Consider the following 27,627-nt stretch of genomic DNA (forward strand, 5'->3'; position numbering starts at 1 on the left):
CTCTCTCTCTCTCTCTCTCTCTCTCTCTCTCTCTCTCTCTCTTTGAGTTTGAGTGTTCGATTTTCTGTTTCCTTTAAAGAATTTTTGCCTTCTATGAAAATCCTAAAATCCCAGTACTTAATTTCCTTTATCAATTAACCGTTAATAACGCAATATACGCACTATATTATATAACAGACATCTACTCCAATGCCCATCAGTCATCCTTTGCGTTAAATTCATTTGTATTTGAATTCACTTAATAATTCCAACAAAAGCTAAAAGAGTTTTGCTGCATACCAAGAATTGTTGGCAGCGTTGGTTTAAGCGAAGAATTTGGACTCGGGAAAATTGAAGAGATGAAACCTCCATCCACTACTTCATGGTTCATACCTGAACCTCAAAGCTGTTTAGAAGACATCAGTAAAACACTACTTCATGGTTCATACCTGAACCTCAAAGCTGTTTAGAAGACATCAGTAAAACACTACTTCATTGTTCATACCTGAACCTCAAAGCTGTTTAGAAGACATCAGTAACATAAAAAGCAAATACCTGAACCTCAGTGTTGTTCAAAACACGTTTGAAAAAGAAAAATAGGAGGAGGTTAAGGCTAAGTTTCTGAAGCGTGATAGAAAAAATAAAGTTCTTTACAGACTGCTCCAAATCTGAAGAAGGAATTAGGTGCTGTGCATGATGATGAAGGAAATGAGGTTACATTACCAGATTCTGCTTTCAAATAAACAGCTGGTATGAAAGCTTTTGAACCTTGTATTTCTTTCATCAAAGAACGGTTTTGTATTATACTCTCGGACTTCAAAAGCGTAATAAAATCTTTGATAATTTTCAGCGCATATCTTCGCGAAAAAAAGTTTAACACGGCTCATTTTGGGATTCGGGGTAAGGAGGAGGTTGATAAATATATACAAAATGCAGCTGAATGTAGTTTTATCAAAAAGACGAACTTCCCACTCAGACATTAAACGACCTTTAAGGTCATATAACAAGAGGAAATGGCTAAATAAGTGATCTCCAATCCTGACAACAATAAAAATGGTAAGACAATTTAAAATAATTGATTTTTGGCCTTCATCTTTCCAGTGTTAGAGAAGGGCTGAAATCGTTTCAAATTGTTTGCGTGTTGGACACATTTTTCTAACACAATTATATTTTAGAAGGAAGTGGTGAGCCAGTGTGTGCTCATTGTGACCTGTCACTGTCACTTGAGCTCATTATGGTGCTCAGTTTAAAGTACAATAGCGAGCGGCAGAGATTCCTTCCAGGAAAATCTGTCTCAAATTGTCAGGGGAGCGAGTCATATATTAATTCCTTTATTGGTTGTTAAAATTTATAAAAGTGTTTAAATAAATTAAATTTTATTCATAATATAAATACTTTTATACGAAAGGAAACAAGTTGGCCAATAACTGGCGTAAGTAGTTTCTCTGGATAGGTTATACAGTATGTAGGAAGGAACTTGAAAAAGAATAATGATAAAAATGCATAGAAATAAAAACACGTAGGTATGGTAGCCTTTTGGGAACGTCCCTGCATAGCGATCTTCTGGACGGGGTTTCTAGACCCGCTCAAGCTCTGAAGGATTTTTTGTAGTGTCTGCAACCTCCCCATCCTTGTGAGCTAAGGATGCGTGGTTTGGGGGAGCCTTAGATCTACGTATTGAGTCCTCAGCAGCCATTGCCTGGCCTTCACTGGCCGTAGCTTGCGCGCTGATCACACACACACACACACACACACACACATATATATATATATATATAGATTATATATATACTGTGTGTATATATATATATATATATATATTATGTATACTTATGTATATATATTATATATATAGATATATACTGTGTATATAGATATATATATATATATATATATGTGTGTGTGTGTGTTGTGTTGTGTTGTGTGTAGTGTGTTGTGTGTGTGACCAGTCTAGAGCAATGTTAGTGTCCCTTACCTCTGCCATTCATGAGCGACCTATGATGGAAAAGTGAACTTGAACTGCATTTTTTAAAATAATGACAGTAATAATGATGATATTTCCAACAAACTTGAAACTCCATCACTCGCTCATTGGTCTGTAACTGATCCAACTTTAGTTCAGACGAGTTTCAGGAGTCTGGGTTCGCTGTGACGTCCAGCTGTCGATCGGCTTTGTAATTAGTGAACTTGTAATACTATGTTTATTTAAAGCAGTATAATTGTGGTCTAGAATTTGACTTATTTATTAATTTTCTTTATTTTGTATAGTTAAAGTGACGATCTTTTCACATATGTTTTAGAGTATTTGGCACAGTATATATATATAATCTGTTTTTAATACCAATGATTATTTATGACATTTACATAAAAAGTATATGAAACTTTCAATACTTTTAAGTAGCTGAAAATGTTGACCGAAAAAAATGTATTTGAAAAAATCTTGCCATATGAAGGATAAATTTATTAGGTGCAATTATTATTATTATTGTTGTTGTTAACCAAGTGGTAACCCTAATTGGAAAAGCTAAAGGGTATAAGCCCTAATTCTCTAAAAGAGAAAATCGCCCAGTTCCATAAAGGAATTTGAAAATGATCGAATAAACTATAAATGAGAAATATAATTTTTAATGTAAGATCAGTGGCAATGTTAATAGATAAATCAAACTTAAACTGAAACGAGTCTTATGACAACCTGTTCCACAGAAAAGCTTTTGCAATAACTTTGAACTTCTGATTAGGAAGATCATTCCATACCCTAGATACAGCATTAATAAAATTTCTAGAATTCGGTGTACCCCTGAGCCTTATGATGGAAGGCGAAATTATTAGAATTAACTTCTTACCTAATCTATGGATCATGATTAACTTCATACTCTTCAAGAGAGATTAGTTCGCCAAACTTTCAACTGAACTCCACAAGGTACTAGAAGAGTTGGAAGATCCAGGTCTTTAACGGCTGAGGACTATGATGCGTGAAGTTTGAGGTGACGAATGGAGAAATCTAACCGAGACCCTTTGCATCAATATGCTTAGGAGGTGATGATGATGATAATACTACCATATGTAAGGAATGGTATATTCTAGGAAGATCGAAAGATGGTCAGAATTATGAAAAATCTTTTGCAACATACATAAAGAATTAACTGAACGCATAGGAAATACAATGGGCCGAGAACACTACCCTGAGGAACACCAGCTATTAGAATCGTATAGTCACTATGGGACCCATCATCAACTACTCCGCATCTGTTACTTAAAAATTAAATAATGATGTTAAGAAAAGGGTTACGACACGTACTCCCATCTATTTTAAGGCCCTCATATTAACACGGTCATAGAATTGCTGATATCAAGGTAAATCATACGACGTTCCTGACTACAATCAAGGGATTTTTGTACGGCAATGGAAAGCATGACAAGGGCATTACACGATAAAAGGGCAGGGCTAGGAAATAACTTGAGACCTAAAAGTTTAACATTATTTGGATGCGTGATGAAGAGCCAAGAGAAATTACAGCTATAATGACAAACAGTAGATGTGGTAGAGGCAGGAGGAGGAAGACTTCTTGTAAAGCTCAGAAAATCATGGAAAAGAGGGATTATGGAGACAGGCCCAAGGCAGAAAGTGCACTTATTATTATTATTATTATTATTATTATTATTATTATTAGCTAAGCTATAACCTTTTTGGAAAAGAGGATGCTATAATTCTAAGTGCCCCAGTAGAGAAAATAGCTCAGTGAGGGAAGGAAATGGAAATAATTATGTACCCCCAAGCAAGAGAACTCTAACCCAAGACATTGAAAGGATATTGAAAATTACGCTACGTCTAACTTTATTTAGAGATAAAGGTAAAATATATTACAATAGTAATTTTTTTCATGCTGTGAGTTTTATACGGGATTTAATTGGTTTTGGTATTGAGTTTGATACATGCTCGATACATTTCTTTTCTCTAAAATGTGTTGGCAACAGTAACGGCGTTCTTCGTTCACATTCTCTTATTTTCCCAACTCCCCTTTTTATTCTTGTGGTTATGCGAGACGTACCGTGATTGGCATGTGGTTAGAGGAAGAGGATTGAGTTCTCTTAGAGAGAGAGAGAGAGAGAGAGAGAGAGAGAGAGAGAGAGAGAGAGAGAGAGAGAGAGAGAGAGAGAATTTCAAAATCATCCGGTTTCATGAAAGTGTACATTGTAGTCATGCAATCTTGCCGTGTATTGCTCCACTATTCATGGTTGTTATTTTGCCGGTCTTCGTCATTCATTTTGCTTACCTTTCTCTTTATTTATTTATTTTCTGATTTACTTATATACAAAGTTAGGACATTTTATCAACAATCGGGTCGCTTTACTATTATTGATAATAGTAATGATAGTAGGCATAAAGCTTTAAAAAGCATCATTATAGACAGTTATTATTGATGTTTTTCGGAAGCATGTGATCAGGGAAAGATAGTTTATTTAATGTAGTTGTTTTATACTCATATTTTAGAGCCTAGCGCTTATATGCTTTATCTGCTGGTTGTTGTGGCCTGGTGGTAGCGTCCTTGCCTTATGATTGCCAGACTGGGGTTAGTGTCCTTCTCAAACTTATTCATTCCTTTGGTCGTTGCAACCTCACCATCCTTGGGGGAGCCTATAGGTCTATCTGATGAGTCATCAGCAGCCATTGGCTGGCCCTCCTTGGTCCTAGCTTGGGTGGAGAGGGGGCTTGGGCGCTGATCATATGTAATGTGGTCAGTCTCTAGGGCATTGTCCTGCATGATAGGGTAATGTCACTGTCCCTTGCTACTGCCATTCACGAACGGTCTTTAAGCCTTTAAATAAACGATTTCGCCTACCAGTATTCCAACTTTAAGTGTACCATTACATATGAAATTATAAATATTATTTTCAAACAGGATTAGTTAATTTAACGTTTTTGAAAATGCTGTGCCAGGCATTGAAATAGTTTTTATCTTTACCACCAAAGACTCGTTGTATATTGTTAAGTTTTGTGAATCAAGATTCTAGGTACAGTTAAACGCAGGAATTCCTGGTACACCTTGCTCTGAAGTGCATCCAGCCACACCCTTATTGCTCGGCAAGTTCTTGTGTTTAGCCCCGCCCACCACCTCTACTATATATCCCTGCACTATCCGTTAGGTTACTCGCTGCGAAGTAAGGATGTGACAGGGTACACTTTTTCGGAGCGAGGTGTACCAGGGATGCCTGTGTCCGACTGTACATTGAAGTATTTATTGTTGACGAGTAACTTCCCCGTGAGTTACACGAGCATATATATATATATATATATATATATATATATATATATATATATATATACATATGTATATGTATATATATATATATATATATATATTTATTTATTTAATGTATATATATATTTATATATTTATATATATATATATATATACTGTATATGTATATATATTTATATATGTATATATTTATATATATATATATATATATATATATATATATATATATATATATATATATATACTGTATATGTATATATATTTATGTATATATATATTTATATATGTATATATGTATATATTTATATATATATATATATATATATATATATATACTGTATGTATATATATTTATGTATATATATATTTATATATGTATATATATATTTATATATGTATATATTTATATATATATATTTATATATATATATATATTTATATATATTAGCTCCTGTGTATGATTATTTGTTTTCTCCCTCCGTGATGACCTTGACACTTCCTTTGATTGTTTCATTAAATTGACTCTATTGTTTTACCTTTCAGTTGCTGATAATAGTCTTGTTATTGTTGGCGCCGTGTTCTTTTATTCCTGTGGATATTTTTAATGTCGTTTGCCTGCTATTGTTCTTACATGGATTTCTTTGAAAAGCTCTGATGTTAATTTTCCCTTTGCTTTAATTTCCTTTTTATTTTTTGTATTTGTCTGGCGGGTTCAATAAGTCCGTTAGTGCTATGCTATTTGGTGTTCCGTTAATAATCGCGTCTTTTTCTTCGGGTTCAAATATTTTGGTTTGTAAATGTTATTTGTTTCAGTAGATGTGCGCTAATATATCTTATTTTACAAGTTTTATTTGATTTGTATGCCTATGTGTATGTATTTTTATTTCCTCATATTTGTACACGTACATACATACATATACCAAGGCACTTCCCCCAATTTGGGGGGTAGCCCGCATCAACAAATGAAACAAAACAAAAAAGGGGACCTCTACTCTCTACGTTCCTCCCAGCCTAACAAGGGACTCAACCGAGTTCAGCTGGTACACGTAATGGATAAAAATAGTTAACAAGTATTTAGTTTACAGGCCACTCATGAATGGCAGAGGCAAGGGACAGCACCTTGTTATATGGCACAAATTAAAATATCCAAATAGCTCTCTCTTCCCTCTACACCCTACATGTGGACTTAGCGCCGTTCATGAACAATCTAGGCGTACTCTAGGGTAAAATGCTTTCTTTTCCAATATCAGTCACACATTTGGTTAAAATTTTCTGTGTCATTTCTTCATCTTTCCTTCCTATACTTGAATTTTCTTAATTTTCTCCATCTTCTATTTTTTTTTTCTACCTGACCAAACCCCCCTCGAAATACTATAAATATGTATCGTTTTACTGAAACACACTTGCTACGTCATTGTTATTTCTTCGTGTATAACGCGACGCTATTTTAAAATTAATAGTACTGAGAAAGTTTTGAGATATTTTATAACTGAACTGATGTTTTACAACTATGGAAAATGGCACTAATGTTTTACAGCTACGAAAAAAATGTCAAATAAAAAAAATTGGGGCCTGAAGTTATGCATTTGTAATTATACAACATTTACAGCTCTTAGTTCTTGCATTACAGTTAACTCCCGAGAAATTAACTGACGTAGCTGGAATAAAGTAACGCCTTCTTGTATAATTTACCTCCGGAAGGCGATAGCATCAGCGTTGACGTAGAAATCATCATTTCCAGGAAGGAGCAGATTACCAAGAGATGTTTTAGTAGATAAGGAGTGGGGAATAACGTCTTAAATTAATTGCTATCACAGTAGGGGGTGTGGTGTGATGGGCACTGGACAATAGACTATAAGGAGATTGACCAGACTGAGGTGATAACCGCTATGTCTTACGGGAATATGGAACTATGGAAGAAGAATGAGGGCATCTAGCTAGCTACCCATGGTAGGAATAGCTTATAAAGTTGAGTATTAGTAAGATTAATGTTAGGCATGGTTTAACCACTGCCTTATTTATATTAGTGCAAATCTGCTTTGTGTTGTGCAATGTCCCAGTAATTACAGGTCCGTATTATTGCTTGAGTAGTTTTTATCTTGATACATCAGTTTCGAAGATTTTACCTCATGAAAATGTAATATATTCTAGGTTAATATAAGCTGCAATACCACTTTTATTTTTTATTTTTTTTTTTTTTTTTAATAACCACTTGACACTGAAGACCATCTTGAGCTTAGTTTCACTTGTGGCTTCTTCACTGTGTTGGCTTTCAAACTTATAATTTTAACGTAGCTGTGTTTGTGAGACAAGATTTATCTAATATAAAGAAATACTATCTTATCTAACCAAAAGGGGTCGATAAAAATAATCGTTAGTATTACTCCATCCAATATCTTTCTGAGCGTGACAGGAAGCAGCGAAGCAGTATATACATTTAGAGATTTTACAACTTATATTTTATATGCATCATGTGGCATGAAGAGGCAAAACCTGGTGAATGGGAGTTAAGAGTGTTGGTAAAAATGGCAAAAAAAGGAGACCTGACTGATTGCAATAATTACAGAGGAATAACATTTACGTCAGTTGTTATGAAAATATATATTATACTTATTCTAGAGATGAAAATATATATTATACTTATTCTAAAGAGACTGGAGAGAAAGATTAATGAAAAGCTGAGAGATGAACAAGCAGGATTTAGAAAAGGTAGAAGTTGCACTGACTAAATTTTCATTTTGAGATATGTTGTACAGCAGTGCGTAGAATATAGAAATCCACTTTTGAAAGCATTTGTGGACTATGAATAAGCCTTTGATAGTGTGCACTGGCCAATTTTATTGAGAGTCCTGCATTATGGAATTCCTCTTAAATATGTAAATTTGATTAAGTCTGTTCATTAGATAGCAAGTGCAAAGTTAATGTTGATGGAGTCTTATCAAATGATTTTCCAGTGAACAGCGGAGTACTCCATGGTAATGTGTTGTCACCTATGTTGTTTATCACCCTCATGGATTTTGTAATGCGTAGAACAGTAGATGGTGGAGAAAGGTTGGACTGGATTGGTGATAGGAATTTAGCAGACCTAGAGTATACGGATGATGCTGTCCTTGTTAGCAGAACACTACATGATTTACAATGCTTGCTAACAAGAATGCATGAAATATCACAAGAGGTTGGCTTAAAGATAAATAGAAGAAAGACAGAGATGATGGGAACGGAGTATGCAATTGAAGATGAAATATCATTGGAAGGAGAAAGGATTAATGAGGTAAACTCAATTAAGTATTTAAGAACTATGATCTCCAATACAGGGTCTTTAGAATTAGTTGAGTGAAAGATTGAAAAAAGTAAAATTTGGAAATCAAATCGGTTGAAATTACATATAAAAATCAGACTATATATCAGGGTAGTGAGATCGGTGTTACTGTATGGACACGAGTCATGGTCTGACGATGAAACAATCTCCAGTAGATTTAGTAGATTTGAGAACAAGCCCTCAGAAGGATATTGGGAGCTAGATGGCAGGACATGATTAAAAAGGAAACTATAAGCTAAATAACTCGAGTGCCGTATGTGAATGAGATCATGATGAGGGGTAGATGGAGATGGTTTGGGCATGCTCTTCTCACTCCCCTAGAGAGATTAGTTCACCAAACGTTCAGCTGGGCTCCACAAGACACTAAAAGAGTCGGAAGACCCAGACCTACATGGCTGAGGACTAAAAAGCGCGAAGTAGGAGATGATGAATGAAGAAGTATTTAATTAAAAGCACAAGCTAAGAGACGACTGGCCAAATCTAACCGAGGTCCTTCTCCATCATGAGGCTCAATACTACACAGTACTCTAGAAGTTTTATTCCAGCTGTGACCAAGTTGTTGAATGATCTTTCTAATCGGGTAGTTGAATCAGTAGATTTTCAAAAGTTCAAACTCGCAGCAAATGTTTTTATGTTGAACAGGCTTACCTAAATCCTTGTATAGTTTATTTACCAAATATCTGTTTTAATGCTGTTAGTGTTTTTAAAATATTTTATTTAAATTTTCATTACTTCTTATATCGTTTATTTATTTCCTTTTTTCTTTTCTCCACTGGGCTATTTTTCCCTATTGGAGCCCTTGGGCTTATAGCATCTTGATTTTCCAACTAGGGTTTGTTGCTTAGCTAGTAAAAGTAATAATAATAACCTACACTTGCGATATTTAGACAAATATGATTTTTTTCTAACTTGGAATTATAAATTCAGTAGACAATAATAACAATATAATTCCAACTTACCACGAAAAAAGTTATATAATTTTTGTGGTAACTTTGAATTATATTATAATTAATGTCTATTGAAACAATGAAGCCTTCATTCTAAGAAAGACAAAAAAAACTGACAAATTATTATTTCTTAACGAGGGGAACATCTGTATTCGGCTTTTCCCTCTTTCTCCCCTGCCCCCCCCCCCCCCCCCCATACTCCGGATGAGCAGCAGGTGGCACTACTGTATGTGATGAAAAAACGGTGCCAGGCCTTTGAAGTGCGCGTGAGGGCCTTATGGGAGAGCTATAATTCATCCGATTGTCATAATGCGTCAAGGGCTTCTTCTTCTTCTTCTTCTTCTTCTTCTTCTTCTTCCGTTTGTCTAAGTATCTCCCGGGACGTATATTTGGCTTCGATCTGAAGCGTGTCTGAAGTACGAGTATTTGGTAGAAAAATATTTGAATTCTTTTTTAGATGTTTCTCTTGTTATGCCTTTTCCTACTGTGTACGTTTGCAAGTATATGTGGAACCATCAGAAGGTAAATTCTCTCTCTCTCTCTCTCTCTCTCTCTCTCTCTCTCTCTCTCTGACTAAAAACAGATGGATGCGTTTCTAAAGATCGAATATGCCTCAATTTACCCAAGCAGCAAATTATGTACGTAGTTGTTAGCCAAACGTTGCGGGTCGTAGCTGGAGAGAGAGAGAGAGAGAGAGAGAGAGAGAGAGAGAGAGAGACATTTTTGTCAACACTTGTATGCCATCAAAACGGGAGGGCCTAGACGAGGTAATCCTCGTTCAAAAGAATCTCTCTCTCTCTCTCTCTCTCTCTCTCTCTCTCTCTCTCTCTCTCTCAAACGGTGGGTAGTCCATGCTGTCCAGTGGCTTTTGTTATATGACAACGAATGGCAGAGATCTGATATTTCTCACGATAGATTTAAAAGTTTGTTGACTGTGTGTCCTGTCTGTTATCTAAATTTAGTGTCTTGTTGTTGTTAATGAAAATGAGAACTGAGTTATTATAAGAAATAGAATACAACCACATGTTTGCTAGAATGTTTTTCATACAATAGAGAAAATAATAGATTTTTGATGTTAGCATTTTGAATTATGGGTTATGACTTGTTATTCATGAGTAAATACAGCATATGTTGAGAGATATAACTACGAATGAGCCTATCACATTCACTTATTTTTTGTATTGGATTTAAAAGTTGATTACTGTTTTTATTGATATATTATGCGAGACACTTCACTTACTGTGGATTGCAATGCAAGTTCATACATCAATCTTGTCAGCCACCTATAGTTTCTTACCTAAATTGGTTGGGAATCTTATAATTTTAAACGCAATGTATAGCAATTTATTTTGTTTGTATTTTCATAACATTGCCAACCAAGTGTATCCTTCTCTCGCTGACTGTCCATATATAAGTGACATTTCTCTTTTAATGTCATGTTAAAGCTGAATAGTTTTAATATATTGCACTGTCTTCGGAAAAAAACAAGTAAATGTTATCTTCACAAATTAAAGTTAGAATTCCTATAAAGATGTGTAATATGACAATGTACTCGTGTTTTAACGTTGATATCCTTAGAAGTATGTAAACATATTGGCATATTCAATAAGATGAAAATTATTTAACATCAATACTCCATATTTATAGAAGGAACAGAGATAAGCCATTTTGTTAAGTATTGCACATCATTGGCGGTTTTGCGGTATATTATGATGATTACTTTCTTCTAGATAAGTAATTGTATTATTTAATAACTTGAAGCTAAGACAAAATTAATATTAAATTTTACATTATTTCTTATCTCTATCTGGTAATGTTCAGAAAACGGATAATTCTAGTTTTCAAACTGTCGGAAATTTAGATGATAATGCATATTAAAATCTGTTACATATACTTAATCCATCTTTTTCTAACTTCGTCACAATGACCAAGTAAATCTTAGTTCACTAAGATTAACGAGTCAATCTTGATAATTAGTAAAGCCTTTTAAATTCCACCCAAGAGATTGAAATTATTCAACAATTTATTATTATATCTTTTGAATAAGAAAGGTGTGATGAAAAAAATAAAAAAATGTGAAAAGTTTACGCAGACTGAATTTTGGAAAGGAGATCAGAGGGAATAATTGATGAATTTTTTTAAAGGATCATCGTTATCTCTGCAATTTTCCTCACTACAAGGTAGTGCCTACAGTGTACCTCACGCAGCACACTGTTGGTATTACCAAAGGTTCATTGCTGCGTTGCTTTATATGTTGCTTCTTTACCTCAATTATTGCTTCTTTTCTTCCATCTTGCTGTCTAACATTTACTAGATTTAACCTCGTAATGTAACTAAGACTTGACCATAGATTCACTTTGGCGCTGAATGGACTCACAGGCCCCAGCGAATGGCTAAATAGCCCAATTTCCTACATTCAATTTAGTGAAGTGTAATTTTCCATGTGTTTCATTCAAATTTAACTTCAAGACTATTTCTCATCAATACAGTGGAAGCGAAGCGTAGTATTCCAAGAATATTTATTAACTGATGCATTGATAAATTAAACTTTAATATTTTTATTTCCCCAAATATCAGCCCTGAGATGACGTGGTCGTATTAAAAAATATATTACTACTCCTAGAGTAATCATTAACTGATACGTTGATAAATTAAGCATTTTTTATTTTTAAAAATCAACCATGAAAAGACGTGGACGTATTTGAAAAAAAAATATAATATTACTACTCCTAGAGTATTCATTAACTGATACATTGATAAATTAAATTAGAATATTTTTATTTCTCAAATGTCTACCATGAAATGAGGTGTACGTATATTTAAAAAAAAAGAATATTCTCCGCAATCGCGTTCCAGCGAACATACCTTCCAGCCTATGGAAAAAAACCTCTTTCTAAAATTAGATTCAAAGTAATATCACAGCAAGTTGAGATGTGACAGCGTCTTCAACGGGACTGGATCTACCTGTCAGACTGCTGTCCTCGTCTGGTGACAGGATGCTGTTCAGGTGTGTTTTTAATCTTCTTGTGCCATGTTTGGCGACGAATGGAAGTCGGATACGCGACTTTTTATTTTAGGTCTGATTTTTTTCGAGACGATGTGTGACTTTGGTAAGGTCTGCCTTCGTACAAGAATATATATATATATATATATATATATATATATATATATATATATATATATATATATACACATACAGTATGTATATATAAATAAATTATATGTATATATACAGAATATGTATGTGTATAAAAGAAATATATATATGTATATGTATATATATATATATATATATATATATATATATATATATACTGTATATATATATATATATATATATATATATATATATATATATATATATATATATATATATATATATATATATATATATATACACGTTTCCTTAATTAGCCTGTTTGGAGCCCCAGGTCTTTGTTTTAGAGCCCCTTAAATTCGTCATACATTCTACGGTTATATTTTTTACTTCTTATTTTATCATTTCTTGGCTTCTCGTTTGCTCCAACTCCCAAAATTGTTTTCTTTATGCATCCCAAACAATTATTGCCACTAATTTTGCTAATTATTTTGTGGAAGGTATTTTGTGCCATCCCTATGTTCCGTTTTTTTCTTTCTATTTAATATCTCTGTTATTGCTATCAGTATTTTTAAAAGCTTAAAACCACTAACTCTACATTCTTCTGTCAAATATTCATAATATTCTCTTTCCTTATGGTTTCCAAGTATCTCATATAGCTATATTTTATGTATAGTTTATATCATACCATTTATTCTGCAAATAATGTACAATAATCGATGATGAATTGTAATATCATTTCCTATTTCCATAATATTAATTCATTAAAAAAATCAATAAATGATATACAGGAATATTCATTTTTGTCTCTACACCAGTACTCCATATATTTTGGCAATGAACCGTTGGCATTGTTTTAAATCACTCCTGGCCATGCTACAATGGCATCCTGGTTTACGGGGCGCTGGCCCCCACTTTATGGTCGGTTTCCATTTTTGGTTGAGCGCCTTCACTGGGGTTTAAGGAACAAATCGACTCCCTCTGCTTTTTCAGTCTTGGTAATTCAAAGTTCTTTGTATCTACGTGACCTTAGGTGTGTGATTTTGTGGTAATTCAAAGCTGTTTTTATCTGCGTAAACATGTGTGTGATTTTGTGTTTACACACATACATACATACATACATATATATATATATATATATATATATATATATATATATATATATATATATATATATATATATATATATATGATAAATTTTGCACATTTTTACGTGTTTTTCATATTCAAATAAGCCATATATATTTTGATATATTAATGTCTGGATTCTCTTAACGACCTCGGGATCAGAGCCCCAGGCGAAATCTCACAAAGACAAGAGCTTGGCTCCGGCCGGGAATCGAACCCTGGTCGGCAAGCTTATATAGACAGTGACTAACCCATTCGGCCACGAATGGGTTAGTCACTGTCTATATAAGCTTGCCGACCAGGGTTCGATTCCCGGCCGGAGCCAAGCTCTTGTCTTTGTGAGATTTCGCCTGGGGCTCTGATCCCGAGGTCGTTAAGAGAATCCAGACATTAATATATCAAAATATATATGGCTTATTTGAATATATATATATATATATATATATATGTGTGTGTGTGTGTGTGTGTGTGTGTGTGTGTGTGTGTGTGTGTGTGTGTGTGTGTGTAAATATCAACCACAGTGGCATTTAATACCGAATTCTATCTTGGGAGTATATACCCACTGGAATTCATTTTATGGTAATAGCTTCTGGTCGGGCAGAGCTTCGAACCCCTGTCTATTCAGCCGAAAACCATGCCTGCGAGGACTCTACCAACTGAGCCATCAAGATATATATATATATATATATATATATATATATATATATATATATATATATATATAATTGTATAATATAAATATCAATCACAATGGCATTTGATATCGAATTCTAACTTTGGTAATGTAAATTATATCCCCTGGAAATTCATTTATGATAAATTTCCAAAGGTAGAATTCGATATTAAAAGCCATTATGGTTGATATTTACAATGATTGATATCACGATTGTTAGTGATACATATTCATTAATTGCATAATATATATATATATATATATATATATATATATATATATATATATGTATAATTACATACATATATACATATGTATGTATACATATATGTATATATATACATATATATATATATATATATATATATATATATATATATATATATATATATATGTAAATGGCGCTCAAACTTTATGCAAATTATATCTTATTTATTGCTGGTGCATGGTTTTTAGTCAACTATTGTTGGTCTCAGCAAAACTTTTAAGAAAGAAGGTTGAAGTGAGAAGAAAAAAATAACTAGACGTAAACGTCTCTGTGGCTCCGTCGAAAGACGTACCATCAAAGCAGAACAGCCTAGGGATGTAATCCCCAAGCAAAGGGGATGAAATTCTCTCTCTCTCTCTCTCTCTCTCTCTCTCTCTCTCTCTCTCTCTCTCTCTCTCTCGTTAAATTGGCAAACATGTAGTTCATTACTATTATTATCCAGTTCAATTTGAATTAACTATATGCAATAGTCACAAACACGTCGTTTTATCAATGAAGTTTTATTCATTGATAAAAGAATACGTTGCACACACACGTCGTTTTATCAATGAAGTTTCATTCATTAATAAAAGAATACATTACTGCTTTCCCTATAAACACCCTTTATGTGATATAGCAAACGCACACGTATATATTATGCTCAGTCGTGTGGCTATTAAGTATTCCCTCCTTTTTCCAATTCGGCGGCGGGATTATCTATAGCTATTCATGTTTACTGGCCATCGAATGTCTAGGCAATGATGCGAGGCATTGTGGTAGTGTTATTGATATTGCCATTTGGTGGATGGTTGGTTCTCTTGCAGGCATTCGAAGGGCTCGGTTTTGTTCATTGTACTATGGGGCATAAACGTTGTTTATAACATCATTCTTCTTACCCTTTCTCTATCCAATATTCTGAGCTTCTTACTTAGATGAGCTGAAGATATCTATCTCGACTTTTCCTTCCTAGTTTACTCAAGGAAGCAATATTTGTGTGTATACAGTATATATATATATATATATATATATATATATATATATATATGTATATATGCGTATGTATAGTGTATATATATGTATATATGTATATATAGTGTATATATATATAATGTATATATATATGCATATATATATAGTATATATATGTGTGTGTATGTATGTATATATACTGTGTGTATATATATATATATATATATATATATATATATATATATATATATATATATATATAAATATATATATATATATATATATATATATATATATATATATATATATATATATATATATACATACATGCACAGACACACACACACATATGGTGGAACTCTATATAACGCCCTTCTCTTAATATTGAAAGGTGTCTCTTAATATTGAAAGGTGTAAAATGGTAGAACACTAGCTTGAAATCATATAAAATGTTAAAGGTTGGACTTGTACATCTCAACGAGTTGAAGGTGAGAGAAATTGAAGTGGTCTTTGGAGGAATGCTGAACACGTTACTGAAGGGAAGTTCTTCCTTTGGGATATGTTACATGTCTGGTTAACGAAGAGTAAATGTATTTCTGTATATTTTTTATGGTAGTGGTCAAGATGATTTTATATAGAGAATGTGCTTAGTTTCTATATGTTTATGGTTTAAAACTTTTTATTCATAAGTAGCAACTACAAGCTCAGGGAAGGATCTCAGACAATAATATACTATAGTCCATTTCTTTTAGCGAGTGAGATTTGCACCGACTCGCAACGGTGCCCTTTTAGCTCGGAAAAGTTTCCTGATCGCTGATCGGTTAGAATTATATTGTCCAACCAATCAGCGATCAGGAAACTTTTCCCAAGATAAAAGGGCACCGCTGCGAGTCGGTGCAAATATGCCTCGCTAAAAGAAGTTGACTATAGGCCAGTGCAGTGTACTATTTAAACATTTAGGAATCAACACCTTTTATCCCAGGTTCACAGTATGTCATCGAATTTACCCATTACACCATAGTTTTTATTTTTTTTTAATTTTTAATTGTAATCTAAGAGTATCATGGGAACGAACAGAAGCTTACGTCAAGTCAGTAAACGTTTAGAAATGTCCTCAGTTCGATTACTGAATAGGAAAGCAATTAATGATCTTTTCAGCAGCCCTTTTGAATTGTTTTAGCCTTGTATTTTATTACTATTATTATTATTATTATTATTATTATTATTATTCTTATTATTATTTTTATTATTATTATTATTATTATTATTATTATTATTATTATTATTATTGCAAAGCTACAACCCTAGTTGGAAAAGCAGGATGCTATAAGCTCAAGAACTCCAACAGGGAAAATAGCTCAGTTAGGAAAGGAATCAAGGAAACAGAATAGTGTGCACAAGCAAGAGAACTCTAACCCAAGGCAGTGGAAGACCATGGTACAGAGGCTATGGCACTACCCAAGACTAGATGACAGCTATATCTTTCTTCAGTTTTGCTGCCCTTTATCTTTTAATTTCTTCTCATTTTGCAATTATCGGCGTTTGTACCTGTGCGCTGTTTGGGGTCTGACCCGAGCAAATTCCGGAAATCCAATCAAATTAAAGATATTTGGCTAAGAAATGGAAGGAGTGAAGATCTGAATCCCGGACGACAGGTGTGTTGGGAGCAGAAGAGTTACTTAAGAGAGACAGTTTGTACATAACATACAATTACCTTCCTTTGATTGAACAATTATCTGGTTTTTTTTATAACATTATAATTTTTCTGTTGAATTATCTTATACATTTTTTAAAAAAGATTATATGTATTTTACCTGTTAGATTCCTGTTAATAACCAAAAGTTAATTTTGTATTTAGATATATTTGAGGGTGTACTGAGGACAAAGATTTCCCCGGCAAGTAAGTGCTAGATCTAGACCATGAATATGAATTATGCAAAAATAAATATGTATACTGTCCAAGAATCTTTCGAAAATAACTAGTTATTTACCTTTACGGACAATATTTTGATGTGGAATTCATGGGTTGTGCTAGTTTAATGGAAGTGTCTTGACTCGCATTCCTGGGGCTAGGAGTTCCAGCACATGTGAAACTCCACCATCTTTGTGAGCCGTGGAGGGAGAAGCGATCTGTGAGTGGGCCTAAAGGTCTAGCTGCTGAGTCATCAAAAGCCATTGTCTGCTCTTCCCTGGTCGTAGCTTGGGTGGAGAGGGCTTGGGCTCTGGCCTCTATATACGTATACCTCTTTAATAATTTGAAATCCATGATAGCTCAAGGCATTTGATACGGACAACTTTAATATTCGAAATATGCGGGAGTTTGCGTGGGTTAATAGCTTTCAACTAATGTGGTTTCAGTGTTTTCACTTTCTTGGGACTGAGCTGTATTTCGACGTAGCTCTGTTGTCAGTCATTGTCCAGTCTTTATTCACTTCATAAATTATAATTTGAAAATATATAGTATGCGTTGAAGCTGAAAAGAGGAAATTAACAAGAATAAACTACAATTTTTTGAAAAGTAATTTATTATAGTTCTATATACTGTATATAAAAAGATATAGAAGTTTGTTTTGTAAAATTTTCCATTGTTTCTATCATAAACTTGGAGTAAAACTGATCAACGACAAATTGACAACAAAATAGTTCTCTCTCTCTCTCTCTCTCTCTCTCTCTCTCTCTCTCTCTCTGAGTCTATTCAAAACTCTTACTATTAAGACGGAGCGCATAATGGCATTTTAAACATTTCTGTTAGCCGTAGTAATTTGTTTTATTAACTTTATCTTGGAAACCTCATTATTATGCAACATGTCTGATTGGGAACAATTGGATAATGTGATAACGCTTTTAAATCGCAAATATTTCCCTTCCAGGACCTTGGTTTGGGTATAAAGCTGCGGTCGAAGTTAAAAAAAAAAAATAAAATCGTCTAATAATTTCAAGATGGAAATCGTATGTCATGTAATTAAATATATTCGGAAACGAAATTAAAATTTTTGATAATTGTTGTTACTGTTTTTTATATTACTTTTAAAGTTATAAGTCAGTTTTACAACCTTTGTCGTCTTGTCGAAAGATTCAACCTTTTTAGATTTCTCTGCAGATTTTCAACTGATCCTAGTGACCCACTGGGATCTACGGTTCCCCTCTCACTTTTCCTCGTTATCCACCTTCAGTTACCCCCTTTCCTTATCCCTCCCCTCCCTACTAATCCCAACCACCCCCTGACGGCGGAGCTCTGCCAGACGCAGGAGAAAGGAAGCGCACCTGTTGCCTGTCTGATGGTGGGGTGGAAGGGGGGTTTGTTCATGTGTGTCTCAAACCCCCCACCCCACCTCTCGCTCTCTCTCTCTCCTCTCTTTCCTCCACCTCTTACCCCAAATTCTCTCTCTCTCTCTCTCTCTCTCTCTCTCTCTCTCTCTCTCTCTCTTTTTCTCCTTTTCACTTCCGCTTTGATGCTGACTCTCTATCCTTTCAAGACTGCCAATCTATTTCCATTTTCTAGGTCTCAATTTTTGGAGTTATTTTTCCTTCCTGTGTTCTTTACCTTCCCAATATTTCTCTTTTTCCAAAGAGATGTACATGTTTTTTTCTCTCTTTTCGTCTTATGTTCTTCATTTTACGTTCCTTTTTTTTTGGATTTTTTTTTTTTTTAATTCGTGTGTTTTTTACCTCTCCCAAATTTCACTTTTCCAAAGATCATTTATATCATTGTTTTATTCTCTCTGATTCTGTCTGATGTTCTTTATTTTACTTCCCCTATTTCTTGTTTATTGATTCACATTCTTACACACTGCCCCTCTTCCTCTTTCTCCGCTTACCGTTTCTCCCCTCTTTGCATTCCTTTCTCCTCTCTTTGCTCTCCTTTCTCCCTCGTTTCTCCCCTTTCTCCCATTTTAGCTCTCCTTTCTCCCCTCTTTGCATTCCTTTCTCCATTCTTTGCTCTCCTTCTTCACTTCTTTCCATTCTTTTCTCCCCTCTTTGCTCTCCTTTCTATCCTCTTTGCTCCCTATTTAGCTCTCCTTTCTCCCCTCTTTACATTCCTTACTCCATTCTTTGCTCTCCTTTATCCCATCTTTCCATTCCTTTCTCCCCTCTCTGCTCTCCTTTCGCCTCTCTTTGCTCTTTTTTATCCCCTTTTTCCATTCCTTGCTCCCCTCTTTGCTCTCCTTTTGCTTCTCTTTGCTCTCCTTTTTTTCCTTTCTCCCCTCTTTCCATTCCATCCTCACTTCTTTGCTCTCCTTTCTCCCCTCTTTCCATTCCATCCTCACCCCCATGCTCTCCTTTCTCCCCTCTTTCCATTCCATCCTCACCCCCATGCTCTCCTTTCTCCCCTCTTTCCATTCCATCCTCACCCCCATGCTCTCCTTTCTCCCCTCTTTCCATTCCATCCTCACCTCTTTGCTCTCCTTTCTCCCCTCTTTCCATTCCATCCTCACCTCTTTGCTCTCCTTTCTCCCCTCTTTCCATTCCATCCTCACCTCTTTGCTCTCCTTTCTCCCCTCTTTCCATTCCATCCTCACCTCTTTGCTCTCCTTTCTCCCCTCTTTCCATTCCATCCTCACCTCTTTGCTCTTTTTTCTCCCCTCTTTCCATTCCATCCTCACCTCTTTGCTCTCTTTTCTCCCCCCTTTCCATTCCATCCTCACTTCTTTGCTCTCCTTTCTCCCCTCTTTCCATTCCATCCTCAACTCTTTGCTCTCCTTTCTCCCCTCTTTCCATTCCATCCTCACCTCTTTGCTCTCCTTTCTCCCCTCTTTCCATTCCATCCTCAACTCTTTGCTCTTCTTTTTCCCCTCTTTCCATTCCATCCTCAACTCTTTGCTCTCCTTTCTCCCCTCTTTCCATTTCATCCTCACCTCTTTGCTCCTTTCTCCCCTCTTTCCATTCCATCCTCACCTCTTTGCTCTCCTTTCTCCCCTCTTTCCATTCCATCCTCACATCTTTGCTCTCCTGTCTCCCCTCTTTCCATTCCATCCTCACCTCTTTGCTCTCCTGTCTCCCCTCTTTCCATTCCATCCTCACCTCTTTGCTCTCCTTTCTCCCCTCTTTCCATTCCATCCTCACCTCTTTGCTCTCCTTTCTCCCCTCTTTCCATTCCATCCTCACCTCTTTGCTCTCCTTTCTCCACTCTTTCCATTCCATCCTCACCTCTTTGCTCTCCTTTCTCCCCTCTTTCCATTCCATCCTCACCTCTTTGCTCTCCTTTCTCCCCTCTTTCCATTCCATCCTCACCTCTTTGCTCTCCTTTCTCCCCTCTTTCCATTCCATCCTCACCTCTTTGCTCTCCTGTCTCCCCTCTTTCCATTCCATCCTCACCTCTTTGCTCTCCTGTCTCCCCTCTTTCCATTCCATCCTCACCTCTTTGCTCTCCTGTCTCCCCTCTTTCCATTCCATCCTCACCTCTTTGCTCTCCTTTCTCCCCTCTTTCCATTCCATCCTCACCTCTTTGCTCTCCTTTCTCCCCTCTTTCCATTCCATCCTCACCTCTTTGCTCTCCTGTCTCCCCTCTTTCCATTCCATCCTCACCTCTTTGCTCTCCTTTCTCCCCTCTTTCCATTCCATCCTCACCTCTTTGCTCTCCTGTCTCCCCTCTTTCCATTCCATCCTCACCTCTTTGCTCTCCTTTCTCCCCTCTTTCCATTCCATCCTCACCTCTTTGCTCTCCTTTCTCCCCTCTTTCCATTCCATCCTCACCTCTTTGCTCTCCTTTCTCCCCTCTTTCCATTCCATCCTCACCTCTTTGCTCTCCTGTCTCCCCTCTTTCCATTCCATCCTCACCTCTTTGCTCTCCTGTCTCCCCTCTTTCCATTCCATCCTCACCTCTTTGCTCTCCTTTCTCCCCTCTTTCCATTCCATCCTCACCTCTTTGCTCTCCTTTCTCCCCTCTTTCCATTCCATCCTCACCTCTTTGCTCTCCTTTCTCCACTCTTTCCATTCCATCCTCACCTCTTTGCTCTCCTTTCTCCCCTCTTTCCATTCCATCCTCACCTCTTTGCTCTCCTTTCTCCCCTCTTTCCATTCCATCCTCACCTCTTTGCTCTCCTTTCTCCCCTCTTTCCATTCCATCCTCACCTCTTTGCTCTCCTTTCTCCCCTCTTTCCATTCCATCCTCACCTCTTTGCTCTCCTGTCTCCCCTCTTTCCATTCCATCCTCACCTCTTTGCTCTCCTGTCTCCCCTCTTTCCATTCCATCCTCACCTCTTTGCTCTCCTGTCTCCCCTCTTTCCATTCCATCCTCACCTCTTTGCTCTCCTGTCTCCCCTCTTTCCATTCCTGTCTCCCCTCTTTCCATTCCATCCTCACCTCTTTGCTCTCCTGTCTCCCCTCTTTCCATTCCATCCTCACCTCTTTGCTCTCCTGTCTCCCTTCTTTCCATTCCATCCTCACCTCTTTGGTCTCCTGTCTCCCCTCTTTCCATTCCATCCTCACCTCTTTGCTCTCCTTTCTCCCCTCTTTCCATTTCATCCTCACCTCTTTGCTCTCCTTTCTCCCCTCTTTCCATTCCATCCTCACCTCTTTGCTCTCCTGTCTCCCCTCTTTCCATTCCATCCTCACCTCTTTGCTCTCCTGTCTCCCCTCTTTCCATTCCATCCTCACCTCTTTGCTCTCCTGTCTCCCCTCTTTCCATTCCATCCTCACCTCTTTGCTCTCCTGTCTCCCCTCTTTCCATTCCATCCTCACCTCTTTGCTCTCCTTTCTCCCTTCTTTCCATTCCATCCTCACCTCTTTGGTCTCCTGTCTCCCCTCTTTCCATTCCATCCTCACCTCTTTGCTCTCCTTTCTCCCCTCTTTCCATTCCATCCTCACCTCTTTGCTCTCCTGTCTCCCCTCTTTCCATTCCATCCTCACCTCTTTGCTCTCCTGTCTCCCCTCTTTCCATTCCATCCTCACCTCTTTGCTCTCCTGTCTCCCCTCTTTCCATTCCATCCTCACCTCTTTGCTCTCCTTTCTCCCCTCTTTCCATTCCATCCTCACCTCTTTGCTCTCCTGTCTCCCCTCTTTCCATTCCATCCTCACCTCTTTGCTCTCCTTTCTCCCCTCTTTCCATTCCATCCTCACCCCCATGCTCTCCTTTCTCCCCTCTTTCCATTCCATCCTCACCCCCATGCTCTCCTTTCTCCCCTCTTTCCATTCCATCCTCACCCCCATGCTCTCCTTTCTCCCCTCTTTCCATTCCATCCTCACCTCTTTGCTCTCCTTTCTCCCCTCTTTCCATTCCATCCTCACCCCCATGCTCTCCTTTCTCCCCTCTTTCCATTCCATCCTCACCTCTTTGCTCTCCTTTCTCCCCTCTTTCCATTCCATCCTCACCCCCATGCTCTCCTTTCTCCCCTCTTTCCATTCCATCCTCACCCCCATGCTCTCCTTTCTCCCCTCTTTCCATTCCATCCTCACCCCCATGCTCTCCTTTCTCCCCTCTTTCCATTCCATCCTCACCCCCATGCTCTCCTTTCTCCCCTCTTTCCATTCCATCCTCACCCCCATGCTCTCCTTTCACCCCCCTTTCCATTCCATCCTCACCCCCATGCTCTCCTTTCTCCCCCCTTTCCATTCCATCCTCACCTCTTTGCTCTCCTTTCTCCCCCCTTTCCATTCCATCCTCACCTCTTTGCTCTCCTTTCTCCCCCCTTTCCATTCCATCCTCACCTCTTTGCTCTCCTTTCTCCCCCCTTTCCATTCCATCCTCACCTCTTTGCTCTCCTTTCTCCCCCCTTTCCATTCCATCCTCACCTCTTTGTTCTCCTGTCTCCCCCCTTTCCATTCCATCCTCACCTCTTTGCTCTCTTTTCTCCCCTCTTTCCATTCCATCCTCACCTCTTTGCTCTTTTTTTCTCCCCTCTTTCCATTCCATCCCCAACTCTTTGGTCTTCTTTCTCCCCTCTTTCCATTCCATCCTCACCTCTTTGCTCTCCTTTCTCCCCCCTTTCCATTCCATCCTCACCTCTTTGCTCTCCTTTCTCCCCCCTTTCCATTCCATCCTCACCTCTTTACTCTCCTTTCTCCCCCCTTTCCATTCCATCCTCACCTCTTTGCTCTCCTTTCTCCCCCCTTTCCATTCCATCCTCACCTCTTTGCTCTCCTTTCTCCCCCCTTTCCATTCCATCCTCACCTCTTTGCTCTCCTTTCTCCCCCCTTTCCATTCCATCCTCACCTCTTTGCTCTCCTTTCTCCCCCCTTTCCATTCCATCCTCACCTCTTTGCTCTCCTGTCTCCCCCCTTTCCATTCCATCCTCACCTCTTTGCTCTCTTTTCTCCCCTCTTTCCATTCCATCCTCACCTCTTTGCTCTTTTTTTCTCCCCTCTTTCCATTCCATCCTCACCTCTTTGCTCTTTTTTTCTCCCCTCTTTCCATTCCATCCTCACCTCTTTGCTCTTTTTTTCTCCCCTCTTTCCATTCCATCCCCAACTCTTTGGTCTTCTTTCTCCCCTCTTTCCATTCCATCTTCACCTCTTTACTCTCCTTTCGCCTCTCTTTGCTCTCAAGCCAATTCCCCATCTGCAGCCTGTCATCGAAGTACGAATTTAAAAGAAAAAAAAAAAGAAAAAATCGTTGGGAACATTGGCCATCTTTTCCCTCATGACAGTTCCAGTTGATAGGAGGAACCGCCCGCCAGCTTTCTCACGAGTCGTGCTTTATTTTTCAAACTGCCAATGCGTCTGGCCGTATTGCGAAAAACACTTTCATTATGATTTCATTTTCTATGATTTTATTCCCTCTTCCTTATAAATTTGATTTTTATGCTTTTGAACAATCGGATTTTTAATTCCATTTTTATGCTTCTGAACAATCTGCTTTAGAATTGTATTTTTATGTTTTTCTACAATCTACTTTATAATAGTATTTTTAGTCTTTGGAACATTCTGCTTTTTAATCCCTTTTTTATGCTTTTGTACAATCTGGTTTATAATTCCATTTTATGCTTTTGTACAATTTGCTTCATAATTCTATCTTTTTTATGCTTTTTTACAATCTGCTTTATAATTAATATTTATGCTTTCGTACAAGCTGCTCTTTGGTTTGAGTGTAATGGTTTTAAATTAACCGACAAATTTTACATGTTTGTTTCTCTTGTTCAAATTTTTCCATAATTAGTTAAATAACTTAAAATGAAATTATTTATTCCAAACAACCAGATCTGTTTTATTCCTCAATCATTTTACTTTGTTTTTTGAAGCGTTCGTCTTCTGTCTTTTATCTTTTCCCGATATTGGTTTTCTTTTTCCCTATTCCTCCTCCTCCTCCTCCTCCTCCTCCTCCTCCTCCTCCTCCTTCCATTGCTCGTTTTGATGGATTGGATTTAGCATTCATTTTCGCACCCAACATTTTTTCGTAAGAGGTTTCTTGAAGAATTTTTAACCTTTGTTTCCTTTTTTTTTTTATAATCAGTAGTCAATTTTTTTTTCATAATTAGAATATTCTTTATTTATTCTCTGGTTATTACATTTTGTCTGACACGGTCTCGTTTTACTTAGTAAGAGTGATAAATGCGCAACGGCGCTTAGCTGCCTGGTGTGGACCTCTGCGGAGAGATATTGGGCTGTTTTGAGGGCAAGAAATTTGTTATAATTTACTCTATTTGGTTTTTCTTATACGAGTATCCAAAGTAGGCTTAAAGCATGGAATGACGCTGGAGTGAAATATTGGTAAAATTGTAGTTTATTATAATGATAACGAATAGTAGTAGTAGTAGTAGTAGTAGTAGTAGTAGTAGTAGTAGTAGTAGTAGTAGTGGTAGTTTTGGCAGTATATCTGAATATTTTCCAAAGTAAAAATAAAATTTGTTATATAGTTGACGCTGTACTGTAAAAATTCAAGCTTGGACGTAAATTGTTTGATATTCTCTCTCTCTCTCTCTCTCTCTCTCTCTCTCTCTCTCTCTCTCTCTCTCTCTCTCTCTCTCTATGGATGTTATTTAGGTCACTCTTCTATCATTCTTAAGAGGATAATCCCTGCCCTCTGGCGTCCTTGTCCAGTTGGCTTCATTAATTCCGGTACACTTCATGGGAAGCAAAGATGCCAGTGTACCAGAATTATTGACACCAACTGTACCGCATGGCAAATCACATTCTCACATTGGCTTAGTGGAAATCGGTAATCCTACAGTGGTTGATACATTAGCTTTTTACCTCCGCCAACGAAGTTGGGAGGAGGTTTTGTTTTCGCCCCGTTTTTTTTTTTTTTTTTTTTTTTTTTTTTTTTGAACAACTTCCTGGCCACTATTTTACTCATAAAGTATTAAAACTTTCAGGGATTAATTGTTATGTTGAGACGTGGAAATGATTCAATTTTGAAAGTCCCAGGTCAAAGGCCAAGGTCGAGCAAAAGGTCGACCGAATTATCCCTAACCTTAAACCCAAGTTCGCACGAGTGTCACACAATTGGTTTCTAGAAATAAGCTGCCGAGGTGGAGGTCTGCACTCTGAGTGCTTTTCTAGTTAAATTTTACTTTGACTAAGATTTTGGTTTCTCACCCGGCTCTAAAACTTTTTAGGCGGTCAGTACTATCAAGGCTACTAAACTTTTAATGTAATTTGTTAAAAATTATACTATAGGCAAGCAAATAGTTCAAAGCAGTGTTTTGCTTTTGCTTGTGGAAATAACGAATGAAAAGCCTTTAGAAGAGGTGGGGAGGGGGCTTAAAAGATTCAGTGTATAGGCTATATATTGAAGTCGCTGAATTTCATGCAACGCTGGTGTGAATGTGGTTTTGCGAAAGGAGTAGAATAACACGATGTTGGTCGTTTGAGGTGCCATTGTTTCCATAGAGTAGTTTGTATGTTGGTTTCATATATATATATATATATATATATGTGTGTGTGTGTGTGTGATCCTGAATACTATCTGGAGCGCTGTTGTCCGGATAAATCCTGTCTTAGATTTCTGGACGTCACTAAGATTTTGTCTGTACATTATATATATATATATATATATATACACATATATATATATATATATATGTATATATATATGTGTGTGTGTATATATATATATATATATACATATATATACATATATTATATATATATATATATATAAATATATATACATATATTATATATATATATATAAATATATATACATATATATATATATATATATATGTACATATATATTTATATGTATATAATATATATAATAGTGTGTATATATGTATAATATATGATATATATATTATATAAATTATATATATACACATAATATAATATGTATATAATATATATAATAGTGTATATATATGTATAATACATGATATATATATATATATATATATATTATATGTGTGTGTGTGTATGCCAATATTTGATATTTTTCCTTACGATAAACATTAATATTTCTTAAGGTTTGATCTCTATATCCGTTGATTACCAGAACCCTTTTCCATTTTTCACCATTTGATCCCAAGCTCAACTCTGAAAGTGGACACTCGATGCCTAGAATTTCAGCTTCCTCTGATCCTTAATGTTTTGCGGAAAAAGGTAAATTCTTAATCCTGAAGAAGTTTCCTCATATTTTGAAGAGGCCAATTGGAAAGTTTTTCTCATCTTCTCATGGTGGTAGAGATTATTTTTCCCCGCAGGAGAGAGAGAGAGAGAGAGAGAGAGAGAGAGAGAGAGAGAGAGAGAGAGAGTCCTTAGGTAAAGAAAATATTTTCATTTGCTATATAGGTATCGGAATAGAAATAAAAGAGAGAGAGAGGGGGGGAGAGAGAGAGTCTAAGTAAAATCAAACATATGCTTTAGAGAGAGAGAGAGAGAGAGAGAGAGAGAGAGAGAGAGGGGGGTAAGGAAAATTATCGTATCTGCTATCTAGGTATTGGAATAGAAATAAAAAGTTCTTCATATCACTTTAGAACTTTACTTCCCAAGAAATAGATTAGATATCCTTTTTTTTATTCTTTGTAGAATTAAGTTAAAAATGCATATATTTTTCTCTGCTTATTTTTTGAAAACTCAAAACTTTGATTTTACAAATATTCCCTTTACCTTCCTTCCTCTTCAAGAATAA

At 36.4% G+C, this 27,627-nt stretch overlaps 2 protein-coding genes across 2 annotated transcripts in view; both read right to left on the reverse strand.

Annotated features, from left to right (window-relative positions):
- Positions 1 to 27,627, reverse strand: part of Vps50 (vacuolar protein sorting 50) — a 244,468-nt gene that overhangs the window by 83,817 nt on the left and 133,024 nt on the right. The window lies entirely within an intron of this gene.
- On the reverse strand, positions 9,811 to 20,636 carry LOC137653899 (high mobility group nucleosome-binding domain-containing protein 5-like). The gene is made up of 2 exons (XM_068387526.1): positions 20,183 to 20,636; positions 9,811 to 9,917 (listed from the first exon to the last, which is right to left on the reverse strand). Exons 1-2 carry the CDS (start codon positions 20,634 to 20,636, stop codon positions 9,811 to 9,813), a joined length of 561 nt encoding a protein of 186 aa, XP_068243627.1.

Source organism: Palaemon carinicauda, chromosome 15, assembly GCF_036898095.1.
Source record: "Palaemon carinicauda isolate YSFRI2023 chromosome 15, ASM3689809v2, whole genome shotgun sequence".
Lineage (NCBI taxonomy): Eukaryota > Metazoa > Arthropoda > Malacostraca > Decapoda > Palaemonidae > Palaemon > Palaemon carinicauda.